The sequence below is a fragment of the Rhineura floridana genome, chromosome 4 (assembly GCF_030035675.1).
Source record: "Rhineura floridana isolate rRhiFlo1 chromosome 4, rRhiFlo1.hap2, whole genome shotgun sequence".
In the NCBI taxonomy this organism is placed as follows: Eukaryota; Metazoa; Chordata; class Lepidosauria; order Squamata; family Rhineuridae; genus Rhineura; species Rhineura floridana.
The window spans coordinates 59,647,605-59,666,092 of NC_084483.1; the positions used below are offsets into that span (position 1 = coordinate 59,647,605).

At 37.8% G+C, this 18,488-nt stretch overlaps 1 protein-coding gene across 17 annotated transcripts in view; it reads left to right on the forward strand.

Moving 5' to 3' along the window:
• The window catches only part of RIMS1 (regulating synaptic membrane exocytosis 1), a 542,374-nt gene that overhangs the window by 350,055 nt on the left and 173,831 nt on the right, over nucleotides 1-18,488 (forward strand). For 9 of the 17 annotated variants that reach the window (XM_061623103.1, XM_061623106.1, XM_061623105.1 and 6 more), the window contains 3 exons: nucleotides 2,818-2,889; nucleotides 6,467-6,556; nucleotides 15,829-15,912. In XM_061623103.1, coding sequence (XP_061479087.1) covers nucleotides 2,818-2,889; nucleotides 6,467-6,556; nucleotides 15,829-15,912 — 246 coding nt within the window. Of the gene's footprint in view, nucleotides 1-2,817; nucleotides 2,890-6,466; nucleotides 6,557-15,828; nucleotides 15,913-17,581; nucleotides 17,617-18,488 lie in introns of those variants that run through there. The other 8 variants (XM_061623111.1, XM_061623112.1, XM_061623119.1 and 5 more) reach the window with 4 other exon arrangements.

Here is an 18,488-nt window from a genome sequence, read left to right on the forward strand (position 1 = left end):
ACTGCACTTAAGTCAAATGTATTTACGAGGAGTAAAACTTTATTCTGCTCAGTAGTGGAATCTAGTGTGAAATAACTGAATTTATGTTCACAATGCAAATACGATGAGTAGGGTAAAATAAGACAAAGCTGGAATTTTGCTACATTTAGCAATAGGTTTCTTTTTTGTGACAGCACTTGCAAAGATAATTTTGATTCGGCTGAAAATGTTACCATGGACTAGGATCAGTATTGTTGAACCATTTAATTTGGGTCAGGACAAACATGTCGCTGTAGATATGAAAAGACCACATATTTCTGTTTATAGAACAATAATGCAATGGTTATAAGCACATCCATTTGGGGTGCCAGACCATCCCATGCCCACCACATCTAGTAGTGATACAGTGTTTTTCTCAACTCTTCTTTTCATTCTCTACAGTGATATAGGGTGTTCTGATAATTTATAAGCAGAGCCCATCAAACCCTAGGACATAGACATGTGTCTTAACTGTCTATTACCAGGGGTGGAATTTGGGAGGGGGAAGAAGCCTGGCTTACTTAGTTAGTGGAGGTAGTATTTATCCACTTACTTGTGCTAGATTCTCAGTATTTAACCTTCCACTTGTGTTGACAGAAATATTTAGAAAATTAACTTGCAGGGTTTTTTTTTACCTTATTTTAATAAAAAGATTACATGCATGCACGCGTACACACTGTGTCTAAAGCAGGCTGCAGTATGTCTCGTATTGGAACGGGGGGCTTCACCTCTTGGCCTGGGTGCTTAATGCAGACTGATGGCTTGCAAAGAATCCCAATTTGACAATGTTTTAGGGGTCTATCTTTTTCTTAAGGTAGAATTTCACCCTTGGATATTACTGAAATTAAAATCTGTTTTCCCCTCATCCATGGCAGGACACAGAGGCTCAGTCAACCAATACAAATAAAGCCACCTGTCATCCCCAGACTTTTCAGATGCACTTTAGGTTCCTAATCTCACATTCAGAGACTTTCCTTCACCATCTCCCTGTTCCCTATTTCGTGTTCTCTATGAAACCTTGCAGCACCTATGATCCATATTTACAACCCTAATTTTTCCTTCTAAAACTGGAGGCTGTGCTTTCTCATCCACCTCTCTTGCCACAGCCTGGCTGGGTTTAATAATAACAAATGGTGGTGAAGTTAGAAAGGTCTTTCAGACCTGTTAGAACCCTGATCGTAGCTGCCATTTGTACTATGGTGATGTATGCCAGTGGGAGATTCTGTGAGAGGAAGCACAAGTGCAAGATTCTTCAAGGGTAGGGGAAGTAATGAGAGCGTCTGACCTTGTTAAATTTTAATGGACAAAGCAAATTAATGGCATTGCTGCATAGCCTTTGTTCCTTTCGAAGAACCTTCTTGGGCTAGTCCCACTAAATTGAATGGAATGATTGATTTGTTTAAAGAAGTATTCCATTATTCATTAACCTGTCCTGCTGTTTGTCAGCTTTGTATATGCAACATTAAATCTACTTTTGTGAGGAACGTTGCATCAGAATCATGCTAACAGTAGAACTTTGTGAAGCAACATTCCACCAAAGTTGCAAGCTAAGGCTTTTATAAGTAATTATTCCTTGTGATGTTGCTGATAAATCCCCAATAAAATATATGCTTTCGTGACAATATGATAGCACATGAATAACACGTTTATCACTTTGGATAATGTTTAAACCTTTCTGTCTCTCTGCTGTTACCATAGTATTTCATACAATCATTTGATTCTTTTGAAATGTTCTTTTGAAATGGTACATCGTCATGAGCAACCTAAAAACTTTATTCTGGTGACATTGGAAATTTGTCTCAGTGATTTGTGTTGTGGAGAATGGAAGTACTGTACAAAATGATAATGTTAGGTAACTTCAGACTCTGGGCTTAATGGTCTTACAAAGTCCCCTCATTAGATGTTAATACATATTACGTCACTGCAAGATATGACAAGTCAGCCCCTGCTGCATTCAAGGGCTCTCCTGCTCATTTTGCTGAGCGGGGCCCTGAACTTCTGCCTGAAAGTCCTGCCCTGGTGGCACCACTGCATGAACATACCTTGTTAAAACTCATCTTATATGCAGCAGCTTTTTTTCTTTGCTGCTGTTTCACTGTTTTCTGTAATGTATAGCTCCTTACAAGGAAGAACCACAGGTTTGAATTAGAATGCTGAAATGTGCACGAAGGAGATTTTCAAAATATATGGTGACAAAACAATAATGCATATTTGTGTGTTTAAACATTTTTAAATGTGCAATAGCATCCTCACTCCCACTAATAGCTAAAAGGAAGCTCATTGTAATGCCTGCACATATATTATATCAAATTGCTAGCAATCTCTGAACTTCCACAGTTTTCTGATTTAGAAATAACAGTTACTTTCTTCCATATTTCCTTACTATAAGCATATTGCCTTATTTAATGAACCATTTACTTTAATCTGCCCTATTTACACATGCAAGACAATAGAGAAGCTTGACAACTGTGAATTAAGAAACAAAAATCTGACCATTCCAGATATTAAAAAACTGTGATCCATTGTAAAGTTAATCTGCTTAAAAATCTGTTGAAGTGAATAGAAATTAATCAGCCAAACTAAAGGATTGCAGCCTTGTTGTCCAAAATAATCAAATATACCTTTTGCTCACATTTAAAAGGGAGTAGTCTAATATATGTATTTTACTTCGAGGTAACTATCTCAGTTCAAACTTTCTAGTTTATTTTATGTTTTCATTTTCATACCATGGCATAATTCATGCCATTTAATGCTTCATCTTTATATCTGTTTCATTCATCGTCCATCTTGTCTGTGCAGTGAGCTTCTTATGCTGCCCAGGGCAAAACGAGGAAGAAGTGCAGAGTGCCTACATACCCTACATACCACCAGGTAAGTAACAGGCATTTGGTAACCATGTTTGCTTATGGATAGTTCTTGTGTAAGTGTAGGGTTCTTTTCCTTTTCATTTACAAGTCACTCTGTTTCCCTTAGTCTTCTGCTGCAATATTCCTATAGCTCTGCATTAGAAATATTGCGAGTAAAAGGCTATGATCTTGTTGCTCAATTGTTTTTAAACATCTTGTTTGTATATGAAAATCAGTAGATAGGAGTACACTGAGCCTAATGATCCAGATCTGTGGCGTTTAAAATACATATTCCGTATATTTATATATCCTATAGTGTTTGGATTATAGGGATTATGTTATGGAGAAGTTTAATATCCAGAAGTTGAACATTCAGGCACACTAGATGGTGTCCTTCTGCCAATGGAAAGCATCTGTAAGCAGAAATGAGAGAGAAGAAATGTTCTCTGGAGTTTTGGGGGGGATCAATGGCTCCAAAGGGGTAAAGGAATCACCAAAAATTACATCTCTCCCCATTCCACTGATGGATGCCTTCTGTTAGTGGTGGGACATCAGTTGGATACTAATCACTGAAATGAAATTATTCAAGGAATTGTTGCAAAGGGCCTTCCAATGTACGTCAGTAATATTAATTTTATGCTATGTTTATTAATTTCCACATTTTAAATTTTGTGTTGTAATATTTTGGTTTTGTGTCTCATGAATACTGATCATATTAGGTAATTAAACACTCTCAATTTTTTGAGTATTTGTGGGCATGTGTCGGGAGGCAGAGCTGGGGTCCCGGGGAGTTGGGAGAAGAGGATTCAGATGGATGGCAGAGGGGAGGGGGAGTAACTTCCCCCCTTTGGAGTGAAGACGAAACAGAGGAAATGCCAGTGATAGGGTCGCCTAGCAACGGGGAGCCTGAGAGCTTTGGAGTTTCAGAATCCTCCCTGGACATTCTCACGCCTCCCCCTCTTCGAAGCTCCGAGCAAGAAGGAGAAGAGGGAGGGCTGCCCACAGCAGAAAAGCGGCAAGGCAGTTTACCATCAGCTCCTCCCCTATCCCCCATACTGGAATCGGAAACTTCAGAAGAGGAGGGGGTGATGCTTCCCCCCTCACCGCGTACGCGTAGACAGCTGAAAAGACAGGAGAGAAGGGGGGAAGGCGGGCAGTACCTGAGGGGCAGTTAAGGAGGAGCGAAAGGTTGCGTGCCCGTTTGGCCCCTTCTTAAAGAACAGGCGGGAAGCAGTCCCTTGCTCTGTCAACTTTCTCCCAATGCCGCAGGACCTGTATCACTGTATTGCTTCATGAGAAGACGCAGTCTTTGTTTGGACATTACCCTAATAAAACCCAAATTACTTACAACCTCTGGTCTGGTTCCTGAGTCTCATCCTGGGCCTGACAGCATGGGAGTTCCATCACATACACAGAGCTCCAGCAAGGGTTTCCCTTCTCATTTTGACAAAAAGAACAAGCTTAATATACATGGTGCTTCATTTTCTGTGAAAGTGAGCATAGAAGAGTGCTGTTGCAGAAACACGGTATAGGTCTACTTTCCAACACACTTTAAGCTCCATTGAAATCTATTAAATGTTAAATAAGATGTTCCATTATTACCTTGCACACACTTTCAAAAGTGGTTTGTGATACACTATGGGAATATGATATTAAAAGAAAAGTAAAAAAATAGCCATGCCTAAAGTGGCTCTTTGGACTCTACCAAGGTGTAAAGCACTATGTGCTGCCTGAGAGGGACCACAAATTATGCTGAAGTCAAGGAGCGTAGTACCCAGCCTAAAATAACAGTCTGACTAAGTTATTTTGGCACTTCAGGCAGAAAATCCCAAAAACGCCTTTTCCTGGGAGGAGGAGGAGGAGATGATAACTATGATAAGGATGATGATGATAAAAATAATAATAGATTAAATAATTTAAAATGCCGCCCTTTCATGACGTCCAAAATCATCTGCCTGAGTTGCTTCACTCTGTTTAATGGTAAGGCCAGCCTGGACTGTTAACCAAATAGGTGAGACTAACTTTAGAACTATCCTAGAGCAAGAACTTTCTGTTAATGAGAGAAAAAATCCTCCTAAAGGAGTTGTAAGATTCAATTGACTGTGTACTGCTGCTTTACAACCTCTTACTTCAGTACACCTTATATAGATTCTTAACATTAAAACATTATTAAAATTGCCCTTGCTGCTGCTGCTGCTGCTGCTCTTGTTGCTGCTGCTGCTGCTACTACTACTACTACTACTAGTAGTAGTAGTAGTAGTAGTAGTCGCTAACCACACAGAAAATGCTGCTTAAGAAATTTTACTATATCATAACCTCAACCTTTCATTAAATACTGCTTCATTTGTATTTGTTTTGTTTTGTTTCTTGCATGGATTCCCCTGTCACTTTCTTTTCCCCTCCCACACTCAAGAAATTCTGTTAGGCATTGTAAAACACTACCTCCCAAGATGCCTTTATTAGAGAATGGCTCTTACTGGAATATTTACAGGAAAGAAATCTGTTAATGTCCCATTAAAGTTCTCACATAAATTTCTGAAAATACACATTCCAGAAAAATAAAACAGTAAAAATTATTCTTGTTAAGAAATATCTGTTGGCACATATACACACACACATCTTTATCTTTGTTATCTTAGTTTATAAAATAAATCTCTGCCAACTCAAACACCAAAAATGTAATGATCAAACTATAGCTCATTCAAACTATGATCATAATTTTTAGTACAAAGCAAATGTTTCATATTCACCCCAGAAATGAAAGAAAGCTGAGGCTGCAGACCTAGGGTGTAAGCCACACTGACAGAGTGGCTACTCCAACTTTATGTCCTGAGTCCGTATTGCTTAAACCACACAACAGAAAATTCAAATCAGTATTTTGACTTACATTCATCGCAGATTTTCTTTCTTTTTAATGTGTAATTTGCATCCTGTGTAAAACACATTTTTTTCTTTTAAGAATTATTTTTGCTTTGTGAAGCTCAACCCTGCCTGCATGTGTTAAGGCCAAATCAGTGCTTAGTCAGGATATTTCACTTCTTCGTAATTGCCTTAACTCACGAATACCAAGATTTACAGATGGACTTTTGGTTAGGTAAGATCTTAGTCAAAGTATCCTTCCCTGTACGTCTTAGTTTAGTAGAATAGGTTAACTTCATTGTAAAGTATTTTCACTTTGAGTCAACTATATTTCATATTTTTTTTGTTGTAGAACTTCTAAGATGAAACAAGTTACAGAGATATTATTCTAGTGTTTCCTTTCCACTTTTTCATGAGTTGATAGTCATTTTCCACCACGAGGTGCAATCTTGCCTCTACAAGCCAACTTGAGTTGACTTCATGAGATCTTGATTGTAGCCTTTGATTCCTTTGTTCCTTTATGTAACTAAATGCAGGCGTTTTCTTTTACTTATTTTTTTAAATCCTGGCTTTTTTTTTTTCATCCAGCCAATTCCATTATATCCTTATTGGACCATTGTGACTTAACATTTTATGTAAAGAGAACATTACTTTATAATTTAATATCTAACATTGTATTCCTTTCTTTTTTTCTTTTTGTTTTTCTTCTTCTCCTTCCATTGGATGCAATGCACTGGCACTAGTGAACTGCAGCCCTCACTTGACAGGGCTAGGAGTGCTAGTACCAACTGCTTGAGGCCCGATATTAGTTTGCATTCACCAGAACAAGAAAGGTATAAAATAAAGACTTCTCAATTTCTTTCCATTTGTGCTGGTGGTCTGTATCAGTTCGTTACTTTTTCCATATCAGTCTTATATTCATTTCCACCTGTATTATTCATATCTGCTTTGATATTTGTAGACATTTTGTTCCTATATCCATAAGTGCCATGCTTATTGTAGGTTGATGTTGCTTATAACAGCTTCTGGCTTCTCTGTCCCTCCCTCCCCCCCCCTCTCTCTTAAAGTTCAAGCCAATGCCATTGTTTGCAAAAGTCCTCAGTATGCTGATAACATTTCTGTGTTAATTGAGCACTACTTTTATTGTTTCTGCATCTGACAAAGTGGGCTCTAGCCCATGAAAGCTTTTGTCACAATAAATTTGTTTGTCTTCAAGGTGCAACAAGACTCTTGTTTTCACTTGATTTTCAGCATCCACAAACAACAGCTGTCAATATTTACCACATGTTTGCAATGCTGTCCTATTCAGCAAGTTCGTCTTTTAAAGGAAGCTGGAATTTTGCTGATCAGCCATACAGGAGGGAGAGTGTGGGGACTGAATCACCCCCAGCCAATAGCTGATTAGCACAATTCTTGTTTCCCTTTTACCTGTGTGCTGCTCCAGTTGCTAAGTTCATATGGATTGAAACCATCATATTTCATGGGTTTCACAACATTTTTTTAAAAGATATAGTTCAGTTTAAAATGTTTAATTTTTTTTCCTAACAGGCTTCCCAAAAACAGTTTCTGTAATTAGATGCTGTCAACAGGATTATGGTTAGATGTGATTGTGGTTTTGTATGGAAGTGTTTGAAGTTGACATTGTTTTTTCCAAACAATTTCTTGATTTTTATATTGTGTGTCTTGAGTTACTTGTCCTGCAGTACTAAATGTAGAAGAGAACAGGTGTTGTCATATTTTCAATAGGCCAGAAATTAGGCCAATATATTTAGAGAATGGTCTGAAGATCGTCTGATGTGGTCCTCCTGCCAAAGCTAAGGCTAATACTTGCAGACTGCCTAGATGGGAGATTACCTGAGAACTCTATGTAAGCCACTCTGTTCATTGAAGAAAGAGTACGAGCGTAATAATTTTTTTCCTAGCTATGGAATAAGGGCAACAGTGAAAATAAAAATCCAAACAACAAGATTTCTTAAGAGTAACCAAAGGGATAGTTTTTGCTTGCCAGAAGTATGCTGACACTCAATTATTATTATTATTATTATTATTATTACTATTACTATTACTATTATTACATTTGTATACCGCCTCATAGCCGAAGCTCTCTGGGCGGTTTACAACAATTAAAAACATTAAAAACTAATATACAAATATGCAAATTTAAAAACACATGTTAAAATGCCTGGGAGAAGAGGGAAGTCTTGACTTGGCACTGAAAAGATAACAGTGTTGGCGCCAGTTGCACCTCGTCACAAAAATCATTCCATAATTTGGGGGCCACCACTAAGAAAGCCCTCTCCCTTGTTGCCATCCTCCGAGCTTCCCTTGGAGTAGGTACCTGGAGGAGGGCCTTTGATGTTGAGCGTAGTGCATGGGTGGGTTCGTGTCGGGAGAGGCATTCCGTCAGGTATTGTGGTCCCAGGTCGTGTAACGCTTTATAGGTTAAAATCAGCAAATCGAGCTCGGAAACATACAGGCAGCCAATGCAAGTGGGCCAGAATACGTGAGGAGACAATTAGATTGTTGTACAAGTACATTAAAAGAATGGAATTCAGCCAGCCTCTGAAGATCTGTTTTTGTAATGTCATCATCTACCAGAGCCACTGGCAAGAATTTAATAAGTGCTTAAAACTAGAGCAACAGCAAAGTATTGATGATCAAACACCGCTAAGTCATCCATGTCTATGCTAAGACCTGGAAAATAACTTTCGTTTATTGCAGCAATCACAAAAAAATCCCCTCCCCAAATAAATTCATTTTTATTTGTTTCCATAAATGCCAGTTAGTGATTTAGAGCAAGGGTGGCTAACCCCCAGTTCGTGGGCCTGATCTGGTCTCCCAAGTAATTTTTTCTCCCACAAACCCAGGCCCACTAATTTTTATGGCAGCAGAAAAATAATAATAAAAAGTAGACACAGTGGTTGTACTGGCAGAGCTAGTGCCTTGATGACAATACACGTCATCTGCTCCCTGGTCACTGAAGCAATCATTTGAGTAGAAAGGGGATGATAGCCTCCCCTCTTCAGCTGATCTGCACAGATCAGCTGAGAAAGACAAGACTGTGCCTGTGCCTGTGCATACAAGAGTATGCATGAGAGAGTGTGGAGAGGCCACTCTCACTGCTGGCATGTCCTGCACACAGAGTGTTGGCCAAGGGTGAATGCAGTCCCCATGCTAAAAAAAGGTTAGCCACCTGTGATTTAGAGTATGAGCTATAAGTCAAGAACATTCTCCCACTTCTCTTAATTCACATTTCAACCATAAAGCCATGAAATAAGGATCCAATTTCACAAACTCCTTTTTTTTCTGGTGGCCAATGTAAGTTCTGTCACTAAACTCTGGAAAAGGGACAACCTATAAAGCTTGGCCTAATTGTTCACATCATAATAGTCTGTTGATGATAACAAAGAATCCATCTAATAAGTAAGGAATGAGGGTTCCCTGCTACTCTTGTTCTCTTTTGGGTGCCTCTCCATCTCACACAGCAAGAAACAAATAGAAGGTTTACATATAAATGGAAATAGGTAGTCGCCTTACGATGGCTAGCTGTAGTTTGTGCTGATTCAGTGTGATATTTTTGAATAGATATGTATGAGATTGTGCCATTGAAGGTTGTTGCCCCTCTCCACAAGTGTGCCCTGGTTCATACGTAACACTAAGCCTTAGTGATATGTGTAAACCCTGCCCACCAGTTTAACTATGGTTTGTTTACTGTCAACAAATCACAATCTGGTTTGTTGTTGGCTTACAAATCTTGGTTTGTTTTAACTATGCTGCAGTGTTACATGTGAATCCAGCACCCTTCCTGAACCACGGTTTTTTTGGCCACCCCAGACGTTCACTAGGCTACAAAAAGGCATGAGCCAAGAGCAGTTGAAAAACAAAACAAACTTTGGTTTGTTAGATTGTCTGTGGGACAATTCATGGTTAACTTGTTTTGTTGTAAAACTATGTCTTGCCACCATGTGCAAATGAGGCCTATCTGAACCAGGCCGTAGTTAGTTTGTAAGCATAACAAAAAAGGGATTTGATATGTTCAGTGGTGTGTCTCCTTTAGAAGAACTGTATATTTAAAAATCCTCTAAGTGGTGTGATTATGCTGGAGGTTTTCTCTCAGAAAGTGTTTGTATAATTCAAAACAGCTCTGCTTGACTACCAAACTGCATTTCATTGGCCAGCAATAGCACATTATATGTCTGTAATATATTTTGGAAGCAGCACTGCTCCTTAAATCATGTTTGATTCTTTTATATTGAATAAAATTGATACAATATTTTGTAGTCAAACTCAAGTATCTCTGCTAACATTGTAGAATATCTTTGATCTATTATGATAGCTGGTTCATTGTATCAATTTTATTCAATATACAAATAAAAACTTAAAAGTGTCATTGGTTTATATGTGTCTATGGCACAGGAACTGCACAGTAAAAGCTTTGTTCTTGTATTCTCATATGGAATGGTGGCACTTGCAGTCAGCCTTCTCTTCCCATTAAAGGCCTCCCTATAGGCCTCCATCTATTACCCTATATGGCAATGGGTCAGTGCAGATGGCAGTCAGCACTTGGCTGAACATGCTGAACTAACATCCTTACTACAAAGAATGAGTAAATGAATGTATTACTGTTGTTGGTGTAGGCATGAAAATCCAGATGGCAGTGTATTCATTCTGTGTGACAGTAAAACTTGGACATGAAGATTTGCAGTTTGAAGGTTATATGGGGAAGAAGATGAATGTGTTTCCAAAAATAATATAGAAAGCCAAGCAGATGCTGAAGACATGTTCTCTGCTTCCCACCCTGTTGGAACAAAGACCACCACATTCTGCACCAGGGATGAACAAACTCCTCTCAGCTAAATTTGAAATGGTGCCAGCAAGTACAAACATTCTTGGAGAATGCTGTATTGACTTTAAGAGTTCTTCATTCACTTCTAATGTTTGTCTTACCTTTATTAACTGCTCTTCAAAATATCTAGTTTTTTGTTCTAGTCCTGGATACTAATCAGGCACAGCAAAACATATATTCTCCGAGTTATTTATGGCACAAGTCAAACCCAGGGAGATCAAAAAGCCTTGAGAATGAAGAGTGCATTCTGCAATCCCTAAGACATGTCTGACAAAGCATAGGAAAGCCACCACAACCCAAGTGAACTATGCTTTGTGCAAAGGCTGTTTGCATGCCTTCCCCATATCTGCTGTTGTCTTGATCATTTGAAGTTATATAGAGGCCATAGGTTTTCCTTCCCAGCCCTCACTGTTCAATGCAAAGTAGATGCCTCCGCTAGGCCAAGAGACATATTAAAGTTGTGGTCATGTGGGAGAGGTCCTTCTCTGTGGTGGCCCCATGATGATGGAATTCCCTTCCATTGGATCTGCATTAAATTTCTACATTGCAGACTTTTTGGAACACAATAAACACCTATTTTTTCAATTGGCCTCCTAGGTGTGATGATGTGACCAAATTAAGTTCTTTCCAGCTCTGTTAAAACATTTTTATGTGCAATGAAGTTAGTTGAATGACAGTTTTAAAATTTTGTAGTATTGTTATTTTTTATCTTTTTTTATTGTGAGCCACTTAAATTTAAGTGGCCTAAAATATTTTTAAATGAATAAAAAGCAAAAAGGTATGAAACAATATTTTAAATGTAGCTGTTGATTCCCCTCCCCTTTTGAACTTGCTTCATAAAAACCTGAGTATTAAATGCAGATTAGATTATTTTGCCGCAGGTCTAATAATAATTGCAGTAGAGTTGTAATTCATGTCCCAGATTCAGGAAAAAAAGAACTTGCATTCCAAAGCAAGTCATTGTGAACTTCAATAACATTACTTTTAATCCCTTTTATTATTATCTGGTATTTGTTTACTACGTATTTGGTATTTGTAAAGTCAACATCAGCAACTTCTAACATTTTCTGAAGGAACAATTCAGATAGCGTGCCCTTCTGAACTTGCTTCTAGGGCCATTCCTCACATTGCATCTCGCTTTTTGATGAGCATACTGATGTTTCCAAACATGTTTGTCTCATTTACTCATTACATGTTTAGATGTTACATGTTTAGATTTACCCTTTCAAAAATCTTAGGTATACATTTAAAAATCTTAATTTGTAAATGATGCTTATTGCCTCCTGTTTTTAAAAATTGCATCCTTTATGGTGGCCTGGATTTGAGGACATTATGGGATTGCTTCAGAATTTCCCAGAAGTACATAGTACAGGGAGTCATTCATTTGAAAGCAGTTATCTCATAATTCTATTCTAATAGTTTGTGTTTGTCTGTTGTGACTTGCTTGTAACCTCAGTGCAATGCATTGGTGAGTCTCATGTGCATCCCCACTGTCCATCCCAGAAAGCACTGTTACATACCCAAAAGACTAATGGTTCTCTTGTGTTGTACCATTAAGGTGGTACCTTGAAACACTGGAAAACTGATGGAGTTACTGAGAATCACTCAGAATCACTTCCTGTTCAGATTTTGTAGAACTCTTCAGTGTAACCAGATAATAGATAATTATCTATTTCTATGTCTGTACTGCATGGCGTGTTGGAAACTCCTGTCTGAACGTGAATTCTTACATTGGATGCAGTTTTCTAAGAGTATAGCGGGTGCATAGGCTAGTTATGCACACTGCTATGATTTATTATTTTTGTCCATTCTTTCACCAATTTGTAAAACTATTGTTGCATGCTATTCCACATTTTAATGTGTACAGTATGTTTCACACTGTTAAAACATATTGTATGAGATTTTTCAAATTATATAATGCATGTTTGCAGTTTACATTCTGTTTATATTGTTTTTAATGATTATATAGGATATCAGCATATTAAGGGCTTTTAGTGCATATATTTGACACAGAGAGAAAAAGCAGCTGCCTACTAACAGACTTTTAAAGCCTTCTAAATACCTAAAAAGATTTTACTAATCTGCAATGCTAAATCCCTGTGAAGTCCTTATAGTGTGCTTGTTTCCCAATGTTTAATCAACAAACAGAAAGGTACCCCAAAAAATACAAGTAAAAATGTGTAAAACAGTTTGCTTTAAATGTTACACTGCTACCAGAACATATATTTTGTCTTTTTAATAATAATATTTTTGCTTTCTGCTTTTTGGCAGAACCTAAACCTAATTCTTGGTTTATACCTCATTGAAAGTCAGGGTTGGTAGTGTTTCCACACATCCTCATCTAAAGGAGAAAATAGCTCAGATGAGATTGTAATGCACTTCATAAACATACTCCTGCATATATACTGATATACATGTCTGAAGAAACATGCAGGAATAACGAGGTAGTGAATAGAGCATTGGGGTTGGACCAGGGAGACTCACAGCACTATTATGTTCATGTTTACTCAAAAGTAAGTTCCACTGTATTCAGTGGAGCTTTGCTCCCTAGTAAATGTATTTGACATTGGAACCTCAAATTCAAGTTCATACTGTACCATAAATTTCACTGAGAGACCTTGCAGAAGCTGTTTTCTCAGCCAAGCCTACCACACAGGGTTGTTGAAAGGATAAGTGACGTTCATTATCACATTATAAAATTGTGTACAAAGAAAAAATGATATATATTGATTATCAAGCCATCACAGTGGGAGGAAGGATTAAGTCACTTCTGGGAACCAATACAGAAGTTTACAGTACTTGCCCTAAGTATGTTGTAAAAACTGCATACCTTGAGAAATTATTCAGGGGCCAATCCAACCAGACTTCATGAGCTCTGGCTGCTTTGCACAACACCAGCTGATGGTATGTGCAAAATAAAGTATTGAATTAATATCAGTGACTGATTTACATGACTATCAAGTTTGTGGCATTTGGGCTTGTTGCTGTTGTCCTCAGCCCATGGCAGCTTCCTGCTTATAATGTATATATGATATGACTCATTCTACATGAGCATAAGCAGCCCATTTGAGCACCACTGTCAACCTGCAAATGCAAGCCCACCATAAACTTGATCATGTGAACTAGAAGAGAAGAGGAGTTCAGCCATCTCCACAATGGCAAGAGTTCAGCTTCTACACCCAACACTATGCTTCCACCAGCAAATCTCGGTGTGTGAAGGATGCACTCAAACAGCCTGAGTGGATTGCTCTATTTTATTTATTTATTTATTATACTTGTATACCGCCCCATAGCCGAAGCTCTCTGGGCGGTTTACAGTAACTAAAAACAAATACAATTTAAGATACATCTTTTAAAAAACAATTTAAAATACAATTTAAAAATTTAAAACAATATAAAACACATGCTAAAATGCCTGGGAGAAGAGGAAAGTCTTGACCTGGCACCGAAAAGATAACAGTGTTGGCGCCAGGCGCACCTCGTCAACTAAATCATTCCATAATTTGGGGGCCACCACTGAGAAGGCCCTCTCTCTTGTTGCCATTCTCTGAGCTTCCCTCGGAGTAGGCACCCGGAGGGAGGGCCTTTGATCTTGACCGTAGTGTACGGGTGGGTTCGTATTGGGAAAGGCATTCCATCAGGTATTGTGGTCCCAAGCCGTGTAAGGCTTTATAGGTCAAAACCAGCACCTTGAATCGAGCTCGGAAACATAAAGGCAGCCAGTACAAGCGGGCCAGAATCGGTTTTATATGTTCGGACTGTCTGGTCCCTGTTACCAGTTTGGCCGCTGCATTTTGCACAAGCTGCAGTTTCTGAACCGTCTTCAAAGGCAGCCCCACGTAGAGTGTATTGCAGTAATCTAATTTAGAGGTTACCAGAGCATGGACAACTGAAGCCAGGTTATCCCTGTCCAGATAGGGATGTAGTTGGGCCACCAGTTTGTTCATATGGCAGAGGTAGAGAAAGAGGGTTCCCAGTTCCACAAACATTCCGATTAATGCAATTTACATCAGCATTTTTAACAATGCAATCCTATGCATGCCTACTCAAAAATAAGCCTCGCTGAATTCAGTGGGTCTTAGTCCCAGGTAACTGTGTATAGGATTGCAGCCTAAATCTGTTTGGTTTTCTGTGAAAGCATTCAGTCAGGAAAAATAAACTTGTAATTGTAGATGCCACAAGTAAGAAAGTAGGTTAAATGGTTCACACAATGCAGGGGTTACAGAAAATGTCCATATAAATATAACTACTAACCAAAAAGGGGAGGTGTTCCATAACACGTCAAAGGCCAAAAGGAGGAGAATTCTCTGAAGCTAAGAAACATAGCAGAGTCACACTCAGAACATGATCATGAAGGAGAAGCATATCGTGACAGCATAATGTATGGCCAGAGGTTCAGTCCAAAGCATCTTCATTTAAAGCAGTCTTCCCCATTCATGGGTCTCCAGATGTTGCAGGACTATTTATTTATTTAACACAATTTATATACCACTTGATTGTAATAAAACCATAAGCAGTTTACAAACAACAACAAATAATTAAACATTAACTTATCAGTAAAATACAATTTAAAACAGGTATTTAAAAACGTTCAAAATAATTAAACTCAACAGTAAGCTAAAAATACATGTTTTAATCTCACAGACAAGACTATCTAGATGAACCTTTTCAGTATAAAGCTTATTTTTATATGCCATGGGCTCTGGGGGGAAATAGACTATTTCAGAGCCATATTTTATAACTAGCAGTGTAACATGGTGCTTAATTCCACCCACACCAAGATGTCATTCAAGAGTATTCAGTTGATTGAATAAACAATCATTCAATAAGCAGTAATTCAATAGCTTACCAAAGTAATGAAAGAGAAAACAAACTTTCACATTTAATTTGGCGTCAGCTGAAACTTTATTAAGAATGCACACTGGATTTTAAAATGAACTGATATTTGAAATATACAAGATATCATTCCTCCAATTAGTTACCTCAATGATATAATTATTTTACTGATTTAAAAAAAAAAAAACACCAGTGTACTACTGTGTAAAGCACAATAGTACTGCTATGCAAATATGTCTGGAAGAGAGATCTACATTCAAGTTAAATAAATGTAGTCTTTTTAAAATATTTAGAAAATATTTAAATAATAAACAACTTTTTGGGGTATTTTTCAGTTTTCTTGCCAAAAACTTTTTTTTAAAAAAACTTAATTTTATTATACACTAAATATTCTGTTTTCTTCCTATTTTGTTGGATGAACAGAGGTAGATGGTCCCCCTCACTAGATAGGAGACGACCCACTAGTCCCCGGATTCATATCCAACATGCTTCTCCGGAGGATGACAGGTACTAGCCAGATCCTCCTAACTGAAAAGTGACTTGATTAATCTTGCAGAAAAGTTTCTAAAGGCATGTATTTAAATTTTTCAAGAATCCAGGTAGAACAGTACATTGGATTTCATATCTGAATTCCATTCGATTAAATTATTATAAAGCATCTCTAGTGTCCATGCAATCAAATGCTGAAAAATGTGCTGCCTTTTTAAAAAGTAGTCTTGTCCACTGTGGGGGGGGGGTGGGAAGAGAAGAGTACAGATGATTTATAAAGGTGCCCTTCCTGTGTGACAGAAGGACACATCAACTGAAGACTGTAAAGCCATCTGTTTTAAGCCAGCATATTCTTGAATTCCAGATTTGGGATTTCCAGCAAGAGGGAGAAGTTCATATTTTAGGGAGGGAAATTTTATAAAGAGACCAGGATTGTGCTGACACCTTGAACTAATAAGCAATATTGAATTTTACAGTAGCCCTAGATATTGGAATTGAGATGAGTTATTATGTAGCCTTTTGTAATTCTCAATAGCAAGAGATCTTCAGCACAATGTCTCCCTCTCACTAGCAAGAGGACAACTATATTGATCACTATTTTAAATTGGTGCTTTATAATACCCTGGGCTGCAATCCTAAACAGTTTACTAGGCAGTAAGCCCCACTGAACACAGTAGGACTCGCTTCTGAATAAATATCCACAGGATTGCACTGTAATGTATGGAATTAAGCTGGTTTCTTTTCAGAGTGCCTAGAAGCCACAATCCACACAGTTAAGCATCCTTCAGTTCGTTTAAATTAGTGGTTTTAAGCCTGTATAACATCAAGTTAAATTGTGGTCTATAGGCAACTTTTGAAAAGACTCAGACAGTTCAGTTCATGACAGTATGGAATATTTTGTGTAATTGGTGTATTTAATCTTTTCCTACTAAAAATCCTGGATACAGGTTTTCTCTACAAGATAGGCCTTGTCAAACAATTCCAGTGCTTTGGATTTCTCTTTATATGCTGATTGGCCAAATGTGATATATATGTAAACATATTCCTTTTGGTTGTGGTGGTTTTGTTTTATTTTTAATTGTGGTTTTCTTATTTGAATCTTTGTGTCATGTTTTTCTTATATTGTGTGTAAAAGTTCCACTATATAATTATTATATATCTGATTTTTTTAAAAACCTGAAACATGCTTATTAAATTACTGATTCATTATTTAAAACATCTAGGTTTTCTACACAGTTTATCTGCTTCTTCCATTACACACCTTAACAGCATTCCCATTCATTTCAATCAAAAAAGTTATCAGGGCTTGTAACTGTGCATGCAATAATGCAGTGAAAGAAGCAGAAAGAAATACATATAAAAATGGAGGCAAAAGTTACATAGATTCACATTTCAGAATTGTTAATAATTAATTCTGGTATAAAATCATTTTCAGGAAAGGATGATGGAACTTCTGTACCTTATATTAAGGAAGTGGGATACATTTGAAAGACAAGAGAGAGTGGGAACTGGGGTTTTCTGCTGTTCACCCAGACCAGGACAAGAAACTATGGCCACACCAATCCAGCAAAGCTAACATCACAATCCTATACATGTTTACTCAGAAAAAAAAGCCCTACTATTTTCAGTTGCTCATAGAACTGCAGCCTTACAGAGCGATTCTAACCATAGGAAGCCAGCTATGGTGTAAGAAACTATGGTGCGAATACCTCCTTGACCTCTGTAAGTATCCCTGGACTGCCTGTTTTGTTGTTGTTGTTGTTGTTGTTTGGATTTACACCAACATTAGTTATGCTGGCTGAAGTTCTACTGACAGAACCCCAGCCCAGTTGAGGTGATGGAGTTGCTCCAGGCCCAGATAAACCCCGGCTCAATCTGGAAAGCCCCAAATCCAAACTTTTTCTTCCTGGCAGATCTTGGGTTTGGATTGCGCTGTAAGGCTGTTTTTTTTACCACAGACAGTGAAATAGTTAATAAAGCTGGTATCAAAATAATTTCATTTTACATCCAGTATGATAATTTGGTACTTCAGCTAAGAGCATGGACTCTCTAGTTGACCACTAAAATTCTTTCACTTTGAAAGTACTGCAGTTATTGAAAACAGCCAATACTAGCTTTTGGACCTCTTATCCTCAAATTTAGTTTTGTTTGCTCCTTCTTTTATATATGTCTATCTTTGTCCCTTTTAAATAGGAATTTTCCCAGCCTTGTTTGCCTAGAGCCATTTAAATCATTGATCTTTCTGCACTGAAAAATATCAGAGGAAGCTGATTATTCCTGTTTTCTTTATATCTTGCATGTAATATGTCAGCAGTTAGTTTTTTCATCACCTTTCCCTTTCTTATTCGTCACTGGCTAACACATTCTCCAAATTCACAAATGAGATAAATGGAGGGAGTTTTTCCATTCTTTTTTTTTTTAAAAAAAAGTATGATCCATTGGGGTGCTTAATGAAGTATTGGTAAGATATATATGGCACCCTAAAATAATTTTGACAAAGATTTGTTTGCATAATACCAAATCCACTAAATGCTCCCCTTGCAAAGCCACATTCATCTCAAAGGGACAAATTTGAGTCTGTTATCAGCAGGAGT